Here is an 18,048-nt window from a genome sequence, read left to right on the forward strand (position 1 = left end):
ACTCTTCAATTACATATCATCAAAGTTCATCCTGGACAACTGCCCAAGGGTGAGGAGACCTTTTCAATTACATATCATTACAGCCCATCCTGGATGAACCCCCAAGTGCCTAAACAATGAGATGACCACTAAGACCACACATCATCAACCTTCATCCCGGACGAACCCCTAAGTGATTAACTAATGAAATGACCCCTCAGACCACATATATTCAACGCTCGTCCCAGATGAGCCTACAAGTGCCTCAAAGATAAGAGGTCTTCTTCAATTACATATCATCAAAGTTAATCCTGGACAAAAGCCCAAGTGTGAGGAGACCTCGTCAATTACATATCATCAAAGTTCATCCTGGACGAACTCCCAAGTGCCTAAACAATAAGATGACTCCTCAGACCACACATAATCAACGTTCGTCCCAAATGAACCCCCAAGTGCCTCAAGGATGAGAAGTCCTCTTAAGTTTACATATCATCTAAGTTCTTCCTGGACGAACCTCCAAGTGCCTCAAGGGTGAGGAGACCTCTTTAATTACATATCATCAAAGTTCATCCATCCAGGACGAACCCTCAAGTGCCTAAACAACGAGATTACCCCTCAGACCACACATAATCAACATTAGTCCTGGATGAATCTCCTAGTGCCTTTAAGGGTGAGGAGATCTCTTCAATTAAATATAATCAAAATTCGTCCTGGATGATGCCCCCAAGGGCCTAAACGATGAGATGAGCCCCTCAGACAACATATCATCAACGTTCGTCCTCGAAGGTTAAGAGACCTCTTCAATTAAATATCATCAAAGTTCATCCAGGAAAGACCCCCCCAAGCGCCTAAACAATGAGATTACCCCTCAGACATAACATCAACATTTGTTTCAGATGAACCCTCAAAGGTCCGAAGTCTTCTTCAATTACATAACATCAAAGTTCCCTTGACAAACCCCCAAGTGACTCAAGGTTGAGGAGACCTCTTCAATTACATATCAAAGTTCATCCAGGATGAACCCTCAAGCGCCTAAACAATGAGATTACCCTTCGGACAACATATAATCAATGTCCGTTCCTGATGAACCACCAAGTGCCTTAAGGGTGAGAAGTCCTCTTGAATTACATGTCATCAACGTTCGTCCTGTATGAACCCACAAGTGTCTCAAGGATGAGGTCTTCTTCAATTACATACCATCAAAGTTCATCTCGGATGAACCCCCAAGTGCCTAAACAATGACATGACCTCTCAAAACACAAATAATCAACGTTCGTCCTGGGTGAACCTCCAAGTGCCTCAAAGGTGAGGATACCTTTTCAATTACATATCATCAAAGTCCATCCCGGATGAACCCCCAAGTGTCTAAACAATGAGACAACCCCAAGACCACACAGTATCAACAATTGTCCCGAATGAACCTTCAAGTGCTTCAAGGGTGAGGAGACCTCTTCAAATAAATATAATCAAAGTTCATCCTAGACGAACACTCAAGTGCCTAAACAATGAGATGAGCCCATTAGATCACATATCATCAACGTTAGTCCTTACAGGTGAAGAGACATCTTCAATTACACATCATTAACATTCATCCCGGACGAACCCTTAAGTCCCTCAAGGGTGAGGAGATCTCTTCATTTACATATCAAAATCCAGCCCGAATGAACCCCCAAGTGTCTAAATAATCCTCAAGTGCCTAAATAATGAGATTACCCCTCAGACCACACATAATCAACATTCGTCCCGGATGAACCTACAAGTGTCTTAAGGGAGAGGAGACCTCTTCAATTACATATCAAAATTCATACAGGACGAACCCTCAAGTGCCTAAACAATAAGATTACATTTCAGACCACAAATAATGAACATTCGTCCCAAGTGAACCACCAAGTGCATCAAGGGTGAGAAGTGCTCTTGAATTACATTTCATCAACTTTCGTCCTGGATGAACCCCCAAGTACCTCAAAGGTGAGATCGTCTTCAATAAATATCATCAAAGCTTACACCGGACGAACCCCGAAGTGCCTAAACAATGAGATGACCACACACAACACACATAATCAATGTTTGTCCTGGATGAACCCCCAAGTGCCTCAAGGGTGGGGAGACCTCTTCAATTACATATCAAAATCCAGCCCGAATGAACCCCCAAGTGTCTAAACAATGAGATGACCTCTCAGACGACACATTATCAACGTTCATCCCGGACGAGCCCCCAATTGTCCAAACAACGAGATGACCTCTCAGACCACACATCATCCACCTAGACGCGACCCCAAGTGCCTAACCAATGAGATGACCTCTCAGACCACACATCATCCACTTAGAAGAGACCCCAAGTGCCTAACCAATGAGATGACCTCTCAGACCACACATCATCCACTTAGAAGAGACCCCAAGTGCCTAACCAATGAGATGACCTCTCAGACCACACATCATCCACTTAGAAGAGACCCCAAGTGCCTAATCAATGAGATGACCTCTCAGACCACACATCATCCACTTGGACGAGTCCGCAAGTGCCTAATCAATGAGATGACCTCTCAGACCACACATCATCCACTTGGACAAGTCCGCAAGTGCCTAATCAATGAGATGACCTCTCAGACCACACATCATCCACTTGGACGAGTCCGCAAGTGCCTAATCAATGAGATGACCTCTCAGACCACACATCATCCAATTGGACGAGTCCGCAAGTGCCTAATCAATGAGATGACCTCTCAGACCACACATCATCCACTTGGACGAGTCCGCAAGTGCCTAATCAATGAGATGACCTCTCAGACCACACATCATCCACTTGGACAAGTCCGCAAGTGCCTAATCAATGAGATGACCTCTCAGACCACACATCATCCACTTGGACGAGTCCGCAAGTGCCTAATCAATGAGATGACCTCTCAGACCACACATCATCCAATTGGACGAGTCCGCAAGTGCCTAATCAATGAGATGACCTCTCAGACCACACATCATCCACTTGGACGAGTCCGCAAGTGCCTAATCAATGAGATGACCTCTCAGACCACACATCATCCACTTGGACGAGTCCGCAAGTGCCTATGATCTCACATTGTCTCCCTCGCTCCGGAGCTTCCAGAAGGGCTGAATGTAGAACCAGGAGCCTTCGTTCCCGGCAGCATCGAGGGAGACCCTCATGGCGTTCTTCTCCAGGAGGGCCGGCAGCCGCTTGTTAACGGTGAGGTATTTGTTACTTTTGATGTGGAGTAACTGTCAAAGAAAAGTTATTTAAAAGTATTACGACACGAAAGCATTATAATGGCTGCACCTATCACGTCATGTGCGGTGAGCTTCTGTGGTCTACCGGACCTAACAGTAGGTGGTAGTGTGAACAGATGTGTAGCTCCGCGCCGATGCGGTACGTTCTGTCATAGAGTGAGGAGTCATATCACGCACTGTAGCGCTATATGGCGGTATACGGATCGTACCTGGATGACGTTGCTGTATTTGACAATTTCTCCCAGGAGTTTTCTGTTCTCCGACTCATTTTGCTTCTGCTCCAGTTCGGCAGCGTGCTGCGGAGAGACGAGAATACCGAGTCACTACCTCCGATAAGGGTAATTATTTCATTATACTCTTCTCCTGAAATACTCTGTGCTGCTGAGGAGACCTGAATCCTTCAACTATTTGACTCTCAGACTGTACCTCCCAAGAGATCAGCACAGTGATACTTTGATCGCAATGGCCTGGCATCGCTATTGTTTACCAGGTGCAGCGCCACTGTTGGGCTGTGGTTGTGTTTTGTACTGCAGGACTACCACTTCATTCAGCTAATTAATGGGGGTGTCCCTAACCAGACCACCGCTAATTAGATCACGTAAGGGCAGACTATCAACCCATAGAAAAAGGACAATGATCTAGTGGCAGCGTGGAAAATGTCATAACTCCCACATGGTAAGGTCATGAACTACGGACCCGGCCGCACAATGAGACTGTATTGTTACACCTCCCGGAGCAGAAATCCTAAACTGCTGCACGTTGTCCCCAAGTGCCAAAAGGAGAAAACACAGAATCCTGCCACCTACAGGATGAAACACGGGGTCCTAGTGCCTACAGGAGGAAACACGGGGTCCTAGTGCCTACAGGAGGAAACACGGGGCCCTAATGCCTACAGGAGGAAACACGGGGCCCTAATGCCTACAGGAGGAAGCACGGGGTCCTAGTGCCTACAGGAGGAAACACGGGGCCCTAATGCCTACAGGAGGAAACACGGGGTCCTAGTGCCTACAGGAGGAAACACGAGGCCCTAGTGCCTACAGGAGGAAACACGGGGCCCTAGTGCCTACAGGAGGAAACACGGGGCCCTAGTGCCTACAGGAGGAAACACGGGGCCCTAGTGCCTACAGGAGGAAACACGAGGCCCTAGTGCCTACAGGAGGAAACACGAGGCCCTAGTGCCTACAGGAGGAAACACGGGGTCCTAGTGCCTACAGGAGGAAACACGAGGCCCTAGTGCCTACAGGAGGAAGCACGGGGCCCTAGTGCCAACAGGAGGAAACACGAGGCCCTAGTGCCTACAGGAGGAAGCACGGGGCCCTAGTGCCTACAGGAGGAAACAAGGGGCCCTAGTGCCTACAGGAGGAAACACGAGGCCCTAGTGCCTACAGGAGGAAACACGGGGTCCTAGTGCCTACAGGAGGAAACACGAGGCCCTAGTGCCTACAGGAGGAAACACAAGGCCCTAGTGCCTACAGGAGGAAGCATGGGGCCCTAGTGCCTACAGGAGGAAACAAGGGGCCCTAGTGCCTACAGGAGGAAACACGAGGCCCTAGTGCCTACAGGAGGAAACACGGGGTCCTAGTGCCTACAGGAGGAAAACACGAGGCCCTAGTGCCTACAGGAGGAAGCACGGGGCCCTAGTGCCTACAGGAGGAAACACGAGGCCCTAGTGCCTACAGGAGGAAGCACGAGGCCCTAGTGCCTACAGGAGGAAGCACGGGGCCCTAGTGCCTACAGGAGGAAGCACGGGGCCCTAGTGCCTACAGGAGGAAACACGGGGCCCTAGTGCCTACAGGAGGAAACACAGGGTCCTAGTGCCAACAGGAGGAAACACAGGGTCCTAATGCCTACAGGAGGAAATTCAGGGTCCTAGTGCCAACAGAAGGAAACACAGGGCCCTACTGCCTACAGGAGGAAATTCAGGGTCCTACTGCCTACAGGAGGAAATGCAGGGTCCTAGTGCTTACAGGAAGAAACATGAGGTCCTAGCGCAGGAATTTCCATTATTTATACAAAACTGGAGAACCCCTTTAAGGGTGGCCATATTGGTAGTCACCAAAATCTTTCCCAGAATCGGATCTCTGACTGTACAAAAGCGACAAACCTGTATTTATTACCTATTTCAGGGTAAAAGTGGCCGCTTCACACTCTCACCCCCTGGGGACAGGGTGGCGCGCCTCGCACAGCTCCTTGCTCTCCTTTCCAGGATGCTGGGTGCGGCCCCAATCCTGCAGATTAGGAACAGTCAAAGGCTATGTGCGCACGATCAGGATTTGAAGCAAAAATTTCCTGAGCGTTTATGCATCTCCTTGGCAGGAAAAATGCTGTGTAAAAACCTTGCGGTTTAGCCGTAATTTTGCCGCGTTTTGATGCGCTTTTTGAAGTGTTTTTGTACATTAATGACTGCTTTTCGGAGCTAAATAAAGTTATCTGGTGGGACATTGCTTTAACCCTTGGATTACATTCAGAACTGGGGAGAGTTTATTGGTTAATTAAAATGATTAAAGAATGTGTCTGTTGTATTTCAAATAAAGTGTTTGCGCTGTGTCTTTATTTAACTCTTTACTTTAATTAGGTTTGGTCATGAAAAGGTCTGATAGACACCTTGTCATCACCAAACAAAAGAGCTAGGTGTCAGCTAATCCCATTCACCCAATCTCATTAGCATTTCCATTCAAGTAATTTCTAGGGCAGCTGAGAGCTGCTATTTTCAGCCTAGGAAGGTGCCATTGGGCAAACATGGTCCTTGGCCATTATTAACAGCTCACAGTTGTTTCCTTAGCCCCTACGTCCCCACGAACAACACTCAGCAGCGCTTTGGATACAGCGTATTTTCGCTGCGTCCAAAACGCTGTGTTCTAATGACGCACTTTTTTTGTTGGTACATGTGAATCCACCGAATATAATGACATTTCAATTGGTCAAAATCTCCAGCGGAGACTAGCATGTCCGCTACAGAAATTGACATGCTGCAGGTGAGTTTGGGTACGTGGCCACGATCAGGAGCCGCTGCAGGTTTGACGCAGCGTCAAACCCGCAGCGTCCAGATCTTACAGCATAGTGGATGGGATCTCTAGAAATCCCATGTCCACTATGAGTGCATCAGAGGCTGCAAATCACCCGTGGACACTGACATGCGGAGCGTCTTTCAGGATCGCAGCATGTCAAATTCTCTTGTGGAGTCGCTAGTCTCCGCAACATAAATTTGACCACTAGAAAGTATTGAATGTGGTAAATACGCAGTTCAGTGAACACATGTGGATTTACCTGTGTTCATTAGAATGCAACGTTTTGGGAGCAGCAAAAATATGCGTCCAAAGCGCTGCTACGTCCGGATCATGGGCACAGAGCCTAAATTGGAAAAAAAAAAAAAAAAAAAAAATGGGGTGTGCTCCCGCATCATTTTTATAACCAGCAGAGGGAAAGCAGACCGCTGGGGGCTGATATTAGCAGCCGGGGAAGGGGCCATTAGCCAACAATGTTCCCTGGCTATTAATATCAGCCCACAGCTGTTTCTTTAGCCTTTACTGGCTAGATCACAGGGGGACCCCAGAAAAAAATTGACGTGGTGTCTGCCTATAAAATCTAACCATAAAAGGCTAAACAGACAGCTGCGGGCTGATATTATTAGCCAGGGAAGGGGCTATAGATACTAGCCCCCTCCGCGGCTATTAATTTCACCCCTCAGCAGTCCCAGAAATGGGGCATTCATGAGATGCTCCAAATCTGGTGCTTAGCCTCCGCTCTTCCCACTGCCCTGTAGCGGTGGCGAGTGGGGTAATGGGGTTGAGGCTCACGTTAGCCTTGTATTGGCAGCTGATGTGAAGCCCAGGTTAGTAATGGAGGGCGTCTAAACCGCGTAGTAAAATGGTTGCCGCTTTTTCAATAAAAGATACGCCCAGAATAAAGTATTTTAATGAAATAAAAAACACACGGTTTTAAATTTTTTTTTTATTGTACTCTGTCCGCGAAGCCATCGATCTTCTGAAAAAAAAGGAAAAAAAAGCAAACAACCATATCCCTCACCTGTCCGCCGTCACGACGCAGTCCACGATTATGCCAACGATTGTCCCTCGGCGATCCGGGTCACTTCTATAGCAGTGACATCAGCAATCACTGATGTCACTGCTGTAGAAGCCAGGAATGTACACTGACAGGGGTGTAAAATCACCCCTGTCAGTGTACATGCTGCAGGAGGTCACTGGGGTTCATCAGCTGAAGATCAGCTGGTCATCCCCGGTGAGCTCACCACCATGGGAACATTATTCAGAATGTTCCCACGGTGGGGTCACGTGAGCGATCAGCTGATCGCTCACGTGAACGCAGGTCCTGGCAGCGAAGTACACTGCTGGGAGCAAGGACCTCCCCGCAGTGTACTGCCGGGCTGAAGACATCGCCGGGGAAGAAAGACCAGGGGGACACCAGGTGAGTATAGTGTTTTTTATTTTCATTTTTTACTTTTTTTTTTCTTTTTTTACACCGTGTAGTAGCTGGCTCGGCTGAGGAGACTACTGCTCCCCCCAGCCGTGCCGCTCTCGCTGTTATTAGCGGGAGCGGCGGTCGAATGAGAGGAGTAGTAGTCCTCCTCAGCCGACATGGGTACCACCCGCACCACGTTTCCGCTGCGAATTCGCGCCCATTGCCTTTAATTGAAACACAGAAAATCCGCAGGTATAGATATTATACCTGCAGATTTGCTGCGGTTCAATTCAAGTCATGGGCGCGAATTCGTGGCGGAAACGCGCGCACAATGGACATGCTTCCCTTTTTTCTGCAATGGTAGCACATCAGGATTATTATTGCTATACCTGGAAGGCGGATTACATAGCGTTTTCGCTGCGATTCCACAGCGAAAAACCATAGCGAAAACACATCAAAAATGCTACATGCGCACATAGCCAAAAGCAGGAAAGTCGGGACCGGGGGTATGACAAGGGTCCGGCAATAATGGTAAAACAGGCGTGTAAAGAAACAACTCTGCTGTAGGAGGGGAGGCAGCGGCTGAGTATATTCCAGCGAACCTAAAGGTCCTAAAGGGGCGCCAAGGGTCCTAAAGGACCGACAAGGGACCTAAAGGAGCCAAGGGTCCTAAAGAGAAGCCAAGGGTCCTAAAGAGAAGCCAAGGGTCATAAAGACAGGCCAAGGGTCCTAAAGACAAGCAAAGGGTCCTAAAGACAAGCAAAGGGACAGAAAGGGGCGCCAAGGGTCCTAAAGACAAGCAAAGGGTCCTAAAGACAAGCAAAGGGACAGAAAGGGGCGCCAAGGGTCCTAAAGCAGAGCCGAGGGACAGAAAGGGGAGCCGAGGGACAGAAAGGGCCGCCGAGGGACAGAAAGGGCCGCCGAGGGACAGAAAGGGCCGCCAAGAGTCCTAAAGGGGCGCCAAGAGTCCTAAAGGGGCGCCAAGAGTCCTAAAGGGGCGAAAAGAGTAGTAAGGGGCAATAAGGGTCCTAAAGGGATGCAAAGGATCCTAAAGGTGCGTCAAAGGCTCTAAAAGTGGAACAAAGGGTTCTAAAATTGAGTAAAATGTCCTAAAGGGGAGCCAAGGGTCCGAAAGGAGTGCCAAGGGTCCTAAAGAGGAGCAAAGGGTCCTAAAGGGGAGCAAAGGGTCCTAAAGGGGCACTGCTGTGACTTTTTAGACAATTTGTTGCCCCTGGGGTCTACAACTGATATATTATTCAACTCTGGGAAGCTGAGATATAAGGAGGTGTTTGCACTGGCCCTTTAAGTCTGCAGGCGCATTCATTCCTATCATATGTGACCTCCATGTGGCAAGGAGACGCTGATAAAAGGCAGCCAGCACTGCGTCCTCCAATGTCGGTGTCACATGACCACAACCCCCAGCAGTGCCTCCAGTCCCTCAGTTATTACTCTTGGCAATGCATGTCCATAGTGACAAGTGGGTGTTGTCACTCCAGTGTGTCCTTACTGGTTTCACCACCCTCCCCCATTGACAAGGTAACACCCACATGTCAACTTGATTCATTCATTTCCAGGAGGAACAAGAGAGGGTTTTTAGGTTTCTGGGCTGGTGACAGGACATGGCAGCCCGTGGACTGACCTGTAACTTCTTCAGCAGCGCAGCTTCGGTGTTGTTCCCTTGTTTCGCCTGTTTCGCCTTCCAGAATTGTTTCTGAGCGGAGTATCGGTTCATGGGACAGACCTTAAAGAGACAATCTGCGAAGGAGACACAAGAGCACATTAATACCGAGCGCCACCCTGCACGTGTGAACGATGCCTTACGGTGCACTATATGGCGGCACGCTCCTCCATGTGAAAAACTGGCAACTTCTAAACCCCAAATGAGATTTAAAGGGGTATCCCCACCTTAAAGATCCTATCGCAATAGTATTACCCAATACCTCCAATTAGAAAAACAGTAGTACATAGCAATATATTACTATATTAGTAACACAGTTCTTCTGATTATCTCTTACCCCATGTGTAGGGAATTGCATTAAATATCCATGGCTACGAGCACTTACAACTAACTGTCATTATGTGAGTGGTGGTAACCATGGATACCTGAGCTACTGCAATGCCCTGTACATGGGGTAAGTGACAGAGATAATCAGAAGAACTATACTAAATTTCTAATATTATTATTATTACACCTACTACATATTGGGATAGGATTATGGAGACGGGAATAGCATTTTAAGTATAAAGTAACTGCACGCGCGCCCTCCCCCATCACTAGTCGGCGACTAACGGAAGGACATACTGTTATTTGTTGTACTCGCAGAGCCCCGGTATCTAATCTTCGTTTCCAACTGCTGTTTTCCCAGATCACATCAAAGGGATGCGGCGACGCGACGGCGGCGTGAAATCACGCGGGACAGCGGCTGATGGGGACGGAGAGGATTGTGGCGGACGTCATTTGAGCACCATTATACAGGGGTATATTTTTGTGTGGGGGGATGTAGATCTCAGGGCACGCCGCAGTAGATGTCGTAATCCGTAGTGAGCAAATACTCTCCCAAATACTAAGGACCTATTCACACTGAGGTTTTCGACATGGATATTTTTGGGCTGAAAAATCCACACAAAAAAAAAAAAAAAAAAAAGACTACATTTTGATTTAGGGAACGTTTTTTTTTTTTCAAAAATAGTTTTTTTCTTTCTGAATTGGATTTGATGCAAAAAAGAAGATGCGAGAAAGCAGCTTACTAGTCAGAAATGACGGCGAAGCGTTGATAGACTCTGCTCCAAAATCCACATGAAAAATGGCTTTAGATACTATTTGATGAAGCTTTATATTCATTTCCATGGGACAAATGTTCCCACGGATCACACGCTGCTATTTTTCCTTCCAAATGGAAAGAGAAGCAGCCATGTTTTTCTGATTTCGGACAATCCCTTTAATTGGGACTGAAATGCACCAGTACGACCTGGAGATTTTCTCACAATTTCTGCCTGTGGATATTAACTCCAGCAACCTTGCAGCCTTCAGATGTCCTTGTGCCGCCGCCCGGAGTAATTAGCGGTTGCTATTATCCAGCAACCAAAAAACAAACACAGCAGCGGCGGCTCACGTGTCTGTGCGGGTAATGGCTCGGCGCAGGCAGGAACCTTTCTTCCTGTTGGAAGGACAATTAGCGGTTTGTTTCGCTGCCGTGCAAAACACTTGGCTGGTTGTTGTCGCTTACACAGGTGCATGGGCGCCGTCATTCCAAAAAAAAATGTTATTATTATTTTATTTATTTTTTTTTTTCCATTGCTTTTTTTATTATTATTTTTGGGTTATTTTATTTATTTTGTATTAATATTTTTGGGTTATTTTATTTATTTCGTATTAATATTTTTGGGTTATTTTATTTTATTTTTTCGTTGCTTTTTTATTATTATTTTTGTGTCTTTTTTTCATTGCTTTTTTTATTACTATTTTTGAGTTAATTTAATTTATTTATGTGTTTATTATTATTTTTGGGTTATTTTATTTATTCATTGCTTTTTTATTATTATTTTTGGGTTATTTTATTTTATTTTTTCATAGCTTTTTCATTATTTGGGGGTTATTTTAATTTATTTATATTTTTATTATTGTTATTATTTTTGGGTTATTTTATTTTTTCATTGCTTTTTAATTATTATTTTTGGGTTATTTTAATTTATTTTTTATTATTATTATTTTTGGGTTATTTTAATTTATTTTTTATTATTATTATTTTTGGGTTATTTTATTTTATTTTTTCGTTGCTTTTTTATTATTATTTCTGTGTCATTTTTTTCATTGCTTTTTTTATTACTATTTTTGGGTTATTTTAATTTATTTATGTGTTTATTATTATTTTTGGGTTATTTTATTTTTTCATTGCTTTTTTATTATTATTTTATTTATTATTGTTATTATTATTATTTTTGGGATATTTTATTTTTTCGTTCCTCTTTTTTGCATACATGTAACCATTAATAGGAATTAAAGGGGTGTTCCCAACTTATACATTTTTGGTGTGGAATAAGAGTCTGATAGATGTGGGTCCCACTTCACAAGACGAGAAGCCAGTGGATCATGTCTAAGCCCCACCTATAGAGAAAGCGGTATATAGAGGGGGTCTATATACACACCTACGCAGAGTTTGCTAGTCGGTTTAGTTATTTGGGGATTTTATTTCATCCTCAGCTCTTCTGGATAATTCTTGACAGATTTCGGACAACCCCCTTTAAATTTTTTAAAAACAAATTTTCACGTTCCCTATAAGAAAGGGAAGTCCCTCGACCAAGTGGTTATAAAGAGCGTCCCCCACATCGGGAGGACCCGGCCCGTCATTACAACCCATTGATTTAAATTTGCTTTGTTGCTGTAATGCCGCATTTCACCAGCAGAGGTGCTGCAGGGAAACGATAGCACTTGCTTACAATTTCTATAGGAGATCACAGCTGATCGATGAGCCATTAAAGTGTAAAAACCCCTTTAAATAGTCAAAAGGTTTTCAATATGGCACAAATTAAAAAAAAAAATTCTTCTGAAAGGGATCAAAGGGGGGGTCTGGGGCGTTACCAGAAACTTTCGCGTCGCTGCCCGTTTGCTGCGGATCACTTTCTTCAGGAAGAAAAGTCAGGACACAATGAAATCTTAGGGAACAGGAAAAAAAGGCATTTCCTCTTTAAGACTCAAAAAAAAAAACTATTTAAAGGGAAAGTGACCAGGAATTTTGCTTTCAGCTCCCTTAAAGTGGTTGTTTTCAGCTCCCTTAAAGGGGTTGTTTGCAGCTCCCTGAAAGGAGTTGTTTGCAGCTGCCTTAAAGGGGTTGATTGCAGCTGCCTTAAAGGGGTTGTTTGCAGCTGCCTTAAAGGGGTTGTTTGCAGCTGCCTTAAAGGGGTTGTTTGCAGCTCCCTTAAAGGAGATGTTTGCAGCTCCCTTAAAGGGGTTGTTTTCAGCTCCCTTAAAGGGATTGCTTTCAGCTTCCTTAAAGGGGTTGCTTTCAGCTTCCTTAAAGGGGTTGTTTGCAGCTGCCTTAAAGGGGTTGTTTGCAGCTGCCTTAAAGGGGTTGTTTGCAGCTGCCTTAAAGGGGTTGTTTGCAGCATCCTTAAAGGGGTTGTTTGCAGCTGCCTTAAAGGGGTTGTTTTCAGCTCCCTTAAAGGGGTTGTTTTCAGCTCCCTTAAAGGGGTTACTTTACTGATACAAACCTTCACTTTAATCCTTATTATTATAGAGGACTCCTGCCCGCCGCCCCTCTCAGTGAGTCATTAGCGGCTCCAGACAACTGGCGCCATTTAATATCCCCGAATTACTGTCCTCAAAGGGGGTTCTCTTCAAAAAATGTCCTTTTTTTTTTGCCTGCTGATAATCACAGGATTATCAGCGATCAGCTGCAATGGGTGGGAAATAAGTGTTCTGTTTCCCTGCAGTGCCTCCGCTGGAGGAATAAGGCATTACACTGAAAATCAATAGGCAGTCTATGGAATGAACGGACATGTCAGGTCCTCCGGAGCAGGAGACGTTCTTTACAGAAGACTTCAATAGTTCGGGATCTCTGATATCAGACCGCCGGTGGAAGGTCCGGGCCAAGAAGAACGTCTGGGACAATAAATGGTTAATTCCTAATACTAAATAAACTCCAGGTGTGAATGGAGCCGAGGTCGTATCTGTGAGGGATCGAGATAAAAGATATATCCAGCAAATATAAAAGTCCACGGCCCCGGGTCCCAGGTCCGGGTTCTGCCGCCGCTCATTATCACACGTTCTATGTTTCCTTAAAGGGATCAGTGATTGCTATAGAATGTCTAAAATCCACATTCTATTTCATAAATGGCCTCTACTTTATTTTTTCCCCCCATGCTTTACACTGCAGTCATGCTAAGAAAATGTTCCTACAACTTGAAAGAAAAAAAAAAAAAGGATGATAATAGGCCCCCGGCTTAAAAGTATCTCCTGACTCAACATTAGCTCTGTCTCTCCCCCATGCTTTACCCTGCAGCCTTTCCAGTTGATACAATGGTTTATATGGAAAACCATTTAGTCTTTTTAACCATTACTAATGACTAGTACAGAAGCATTCATCTTGTATGATCATTAGCCCAGGCTTCTGCTCTGTCTTTCCCCCATGCTTTACACTGCAGCCCTTACAGGAAATATTCCTAGCACTGTTTAGGAAAAATCTATCATCGGTGACCTTAGCTTTGCCGCATTGTCTACTGGCGTCTCCTGTCTCACGGGATGCTCATGATGCTGCTCTATGTCTCCCCCATGCTTTACACTGCAGGCATCACAGGGTTTTTTTTCCTTTGAAAAATCTACTGTTACTTTTGCCCTTGGCTCATCCTCCTCCTTGCGCTCTATAATCCTGAGTGACAGGAATCAGGGATCTATTTACTCGTCCACAGCCGACAGAGAAGAACAATGCAAACAGCGCACACAATGGATTCCCAGCGACTGTGACCCCGCCACATCCGAAAGTGACACACGGGCGAGAGGAAAGCACACAAAGGATTAAGAAATGGAAGAGAAGAGAAAAGCGCTCCACCCGGGGCCACAGGCCGCACATCAAAGTCTGGAGGACGAAACTAACACAGGCCTGAGCCTCGAGTTACCTGCCGACAAGAAAAAAAAAACTACGTAGAAAGTCTTCACACCCCTGTAGAATAATAATTTCACTTGGAATCTGTAAAAATCCACTGAGAAACAAACTGAAATCATTTTGGGTGGAAAAAGGAAGTAAAATAATGTGGTTGCATAAATCTTCACATCCTTACTAATACTTTATTGAAGTGCCTTTGGTGATCTTTGCTGGCTCCACATCTGCACCCACAGATTGACTCTTGGATTCATGTCTGGGCCATTCCCAAACTTTGATCTTCTGGAGAAGCCATTCTCTGGCTCTCTGACTGATGTGGAGGTCGCTTGGGGTCGTTGTCGTACTGAAAGGTGAAATTCCTCTTCATCTTCAGATTTTTAACCTAACTGATTCATTACTAAATTGACTGATATTTGAAACTATTCCTAATTCCCACCACCTTAAAAAAAAGAATACCATCCCCACAGTGAGGCATGGTGGGGGCAGTCCCAAACCATAATGCTGCCTCCACCATGCCTCACTGTGGGGATGGTGATCTTCTGCTGATGCGCAGTGTTGACTTTGCACCTATTGGAATTATGTCCAAAAAGTCATCAGACATAACACGTTCCCCACATGCTTTTTGCAGACGTGATGGAGGTTTTGGCAAAACATAGCCGGGTATGGATGTTTTCTTTGTAACAAAAAGGCTTCTGTCTTGCGCCCCGACCCCACAGTCCAGACATATGAAAAATAAGGGCGATTGTTATCACATGTAGGACAACACCAGGACTAGTCAGAAGTTCCTGCAGCTCCTTTAATGTTGCTGTCGGCCTCTAGGCAGCCTACCTGACCAATTTTCTTTTTGTATTTACATCAATTTTTGAAGGACGTCCAATTTTAGGTAATGTCACTGCTGTGTCAAATATAAGCGATTTCATGATGACGTCTTCACAGTGTTCTATAGTAGATATAATGCCTGGGAAATTTTTTTTGTTCCCTCCTGACTGATAACTTTCCATAATGAGATCCCTTTGCTGTCTTGTCGGCTGTTTACAGACCAGAAAAAGTAAAAAAAATCCTCCTACAACAGCAAAACTTTCTCTGGAGTTAATCAGAATCCCTGCACTGACTACTATGTAACCAGAGGAGAAATGTGATTGGCTAATTCTCAACACAACCACATCCACAATAATAAGAGGGTGTCCACACTTATGCAACCTCATAATTTAAATTTTGTTATTTTTATTTCCCCCTTCAGTAAGATTTCAATTTCTTTCTCAATGGATTTGTACAGATTATGGGTGACATTAAAAGGAGGAAAAAGTTCTGAAAGGAGATCTTGTCGGTAGGATTTTTTTTGCATGGCAAAAACCTGGCACATTAACAGGGGTGTGTAAACTTTGTATATCCATTATATATCCTGTACCATACCCCTGAGTGGCACTCACTATTCTGCTGGTGCTTTCACTGTGTACACACATTACATTACTGATCCTGAGTTATCTCTTGTATTATACTCCAGAGCTGCACTCACTATTCTGCTGGTGCAGTCACTGTGTACATACATTACATTACTGATCCTGAGTTACCTCCTGTATTATACCCTAGAGCTGCACTCACTAATCTGCTGGTGCAGTCACTGTGTACATACATTACATTACTGATCCTGAGTTACATCCTGTATTATACCCTAGAGCTGCACTCACTATTCTGCTGGTGCAGTCACTGTGTACATACATTACATTACTGATCCTGAGTTACATCCTGTATTATACTCCAGAGCTGCACTCACTATTCTGCTGGTGCAGTCACTGTGTACATACATTACATTACTGATCCTGAGTTACATCCTGTATTATACTCCAGAGCTGCACTCACTATTCTGCTGGTGCAGTCACTGTGTACATACATTACATTACTGATCCTGAGTTACATCCTGTATTATACTCCAGAGCTGCACTCACTATTCTGCTGGTGCAGTCACTGTGTACACACATTACATTACTGATCCTGAGTTACATCCTGTATTATACTCCAGAGCTGCACTCACTATTCTGCTGGTGCAGTCACTGTGTACACACATTACATTACTGATCCTGAGTTACATCCTGTATTATACTCCAGATCTGCGCTCACTATTCTGCTGGTGCAGTCACTGTGTACATACATTAGATTACTGATCCTGAGTTACATCCTGTATTATACTCCAGAGCTGCACTCACTATTCTGCTGGTGCAGTCACTGTGTACATACATTAGATTACTGATCCTGAGTTACATCCTGTATTATACTCCAGAGCTGAACTCACTATTCTGCTGGTGCAGTCACTGTGTACACACATTACATTACTGATCCTGAGTTACCTCCTGTATTATACTCCAGAGCTGCACTCACTATTCTGCTGGTGCAGTCACTGTGTACATACATTACATTACTGATCCGGAGTTACATCCTGTATTATACTCCAGAGCTGCACTCACTATTCTGCTGGTGCAGTCACTGTGTACATACATTACATTACTGATCCTGAGTTACATCCTGTATTATACCCCAGAGCTGCACTCACTATTCTGCTGGTGCAGTCACTGTGTACATACATTACATTACTGATCCTGAGTTACATCCTGTATTATACTCCAGAGCTGCACTCACTATTCTGCTGGTGCAGACACTGTGTACATACATTACATTACTGATCCTGAGTTACATCCTGTATTATACTCCAGAGCTGCACTCACTATTCTGCTGGAGCAGTCACTGTGTACATTATATTACATTACTGATCCTGAGTTACATCCTGTATTATACCCCAGAGCTGCGCTCACTATTCTGCTGGTGCAGTCACTGTGTACATACATTACATTACTGATCCTGAGTTACATCCTGTATTATACTCCAGAGCTGCACTCACTATTCTGCTGGTGCAGTCACTGTGTACATACATTACATTACTGATCCTGAGTTACCTCCTGTATTATACTCCAGAGCTGCACTCACTATTCTGCTGGTGCAGTCACTGTGTACATACATTATATTACTGATCCCGAGTTACCTCCTGTATTATACTCCAGAGCTGCACTCACTATTCTGCTGGTGCAGTCACTGTGTACATACATTACATTACTGATCCTGAGTTACCTCCTGTATTATACTCCAGAGCTGCACTCACTATTCTGCTGGTGCAGTCACTGTGTACATACATTATATTACTGATCCCGAGTTACCTCCTGTATTATACTCCAGAGCTGCACTCACTATTCTGCTGGTGTAGTCACTGTGTACATACATTACATTACTGATCCTGAGTTACATCCTGTATTATACTCCAGAGCTGCACTCACTACTCTGCTGGTGCAGTCACTGTGTACATACATTACATTACTGATCCTGAGTTACATCCTGTATTATACTCCAGAGCTGCACTCACTATTCTGCTGGTGCAGTCACTGTGTATATACATTACATTACTGATCCTGAGTTACCTCCTGTATTATACTCCAGAGCTGCGCTCACTATTCTGCTGGAGCAGTCACTGTGTACATACATTACATTACTGATCCAGAGTTACATCCTGTATTATACTCCAGAGCTGCACTCACTATTCTGCTGGTGCAGTCACTGTGTACATACATTACATTACTGATCCTGAGTTACATCCTGTATTATACTCCAGAGCTGCACTCACTATTCTGCTGGAGCAGTCACTGTGTACATTATATTACATTACTGATCCTGAGTTACATCCTGTATTATACTCCAGAGCTGCACTCACTATTCTGCTGGTGCAGTCACTGTGTACATACATTACTGATCCTGTACTGATCCTGAG

At 44.8% G+C, this 18,048-nt stretch overlaps 1 protein-coding gene across 1 annotated transcript in view; it reads right to left on the bottom strand.

The window, feature by feature from the left end:
- Positions 1-18,048, bottom strand: part of ITPR2 (inositol 1,4,5-trisphosphate receptor type 2) — a 294,636-nt gene that overhangs the window by 201,008 nt on the left and 75,580 nt on the right. The window contains exons 3-5 of the mRNA XM_073649236.1: positions 9,281-9,396; positions 3,432-3,518; positions 3,055-3,213 (exon numbers count right to left, since the gene is read on the bottom strand). Of these exons, the coding sequence (XP_073505337.1) occupies positions 3,055-3,213; positions 3,432-3,518; positions 9,281-9,396 (362 nt within the window). The remainder of the gene's footprint in view (positions 1-3,054; positions 3,214-3,431; positions 3,519-9,280; positions 9,397-18,048) is intronic.

The sequence above is a fragment of the Phyllobates terribilis genome, unplaced genomic scaffold (assembly GCF_046119375.1).
Source record: "Phyllobates terribilis strain yellow unplaced genomic scaffold, ASM4611937v1 Scaffold_10__3_contigs__length_209671492, whole genome shotgun sequence".
Taxonomy (NCBI): domain Eukaryota; kingdom Metazoa; phylum Chordata; class Amphibia; order Anura; family Dendrobatidae; genus Phyllobates; species Phyllobates terribilis.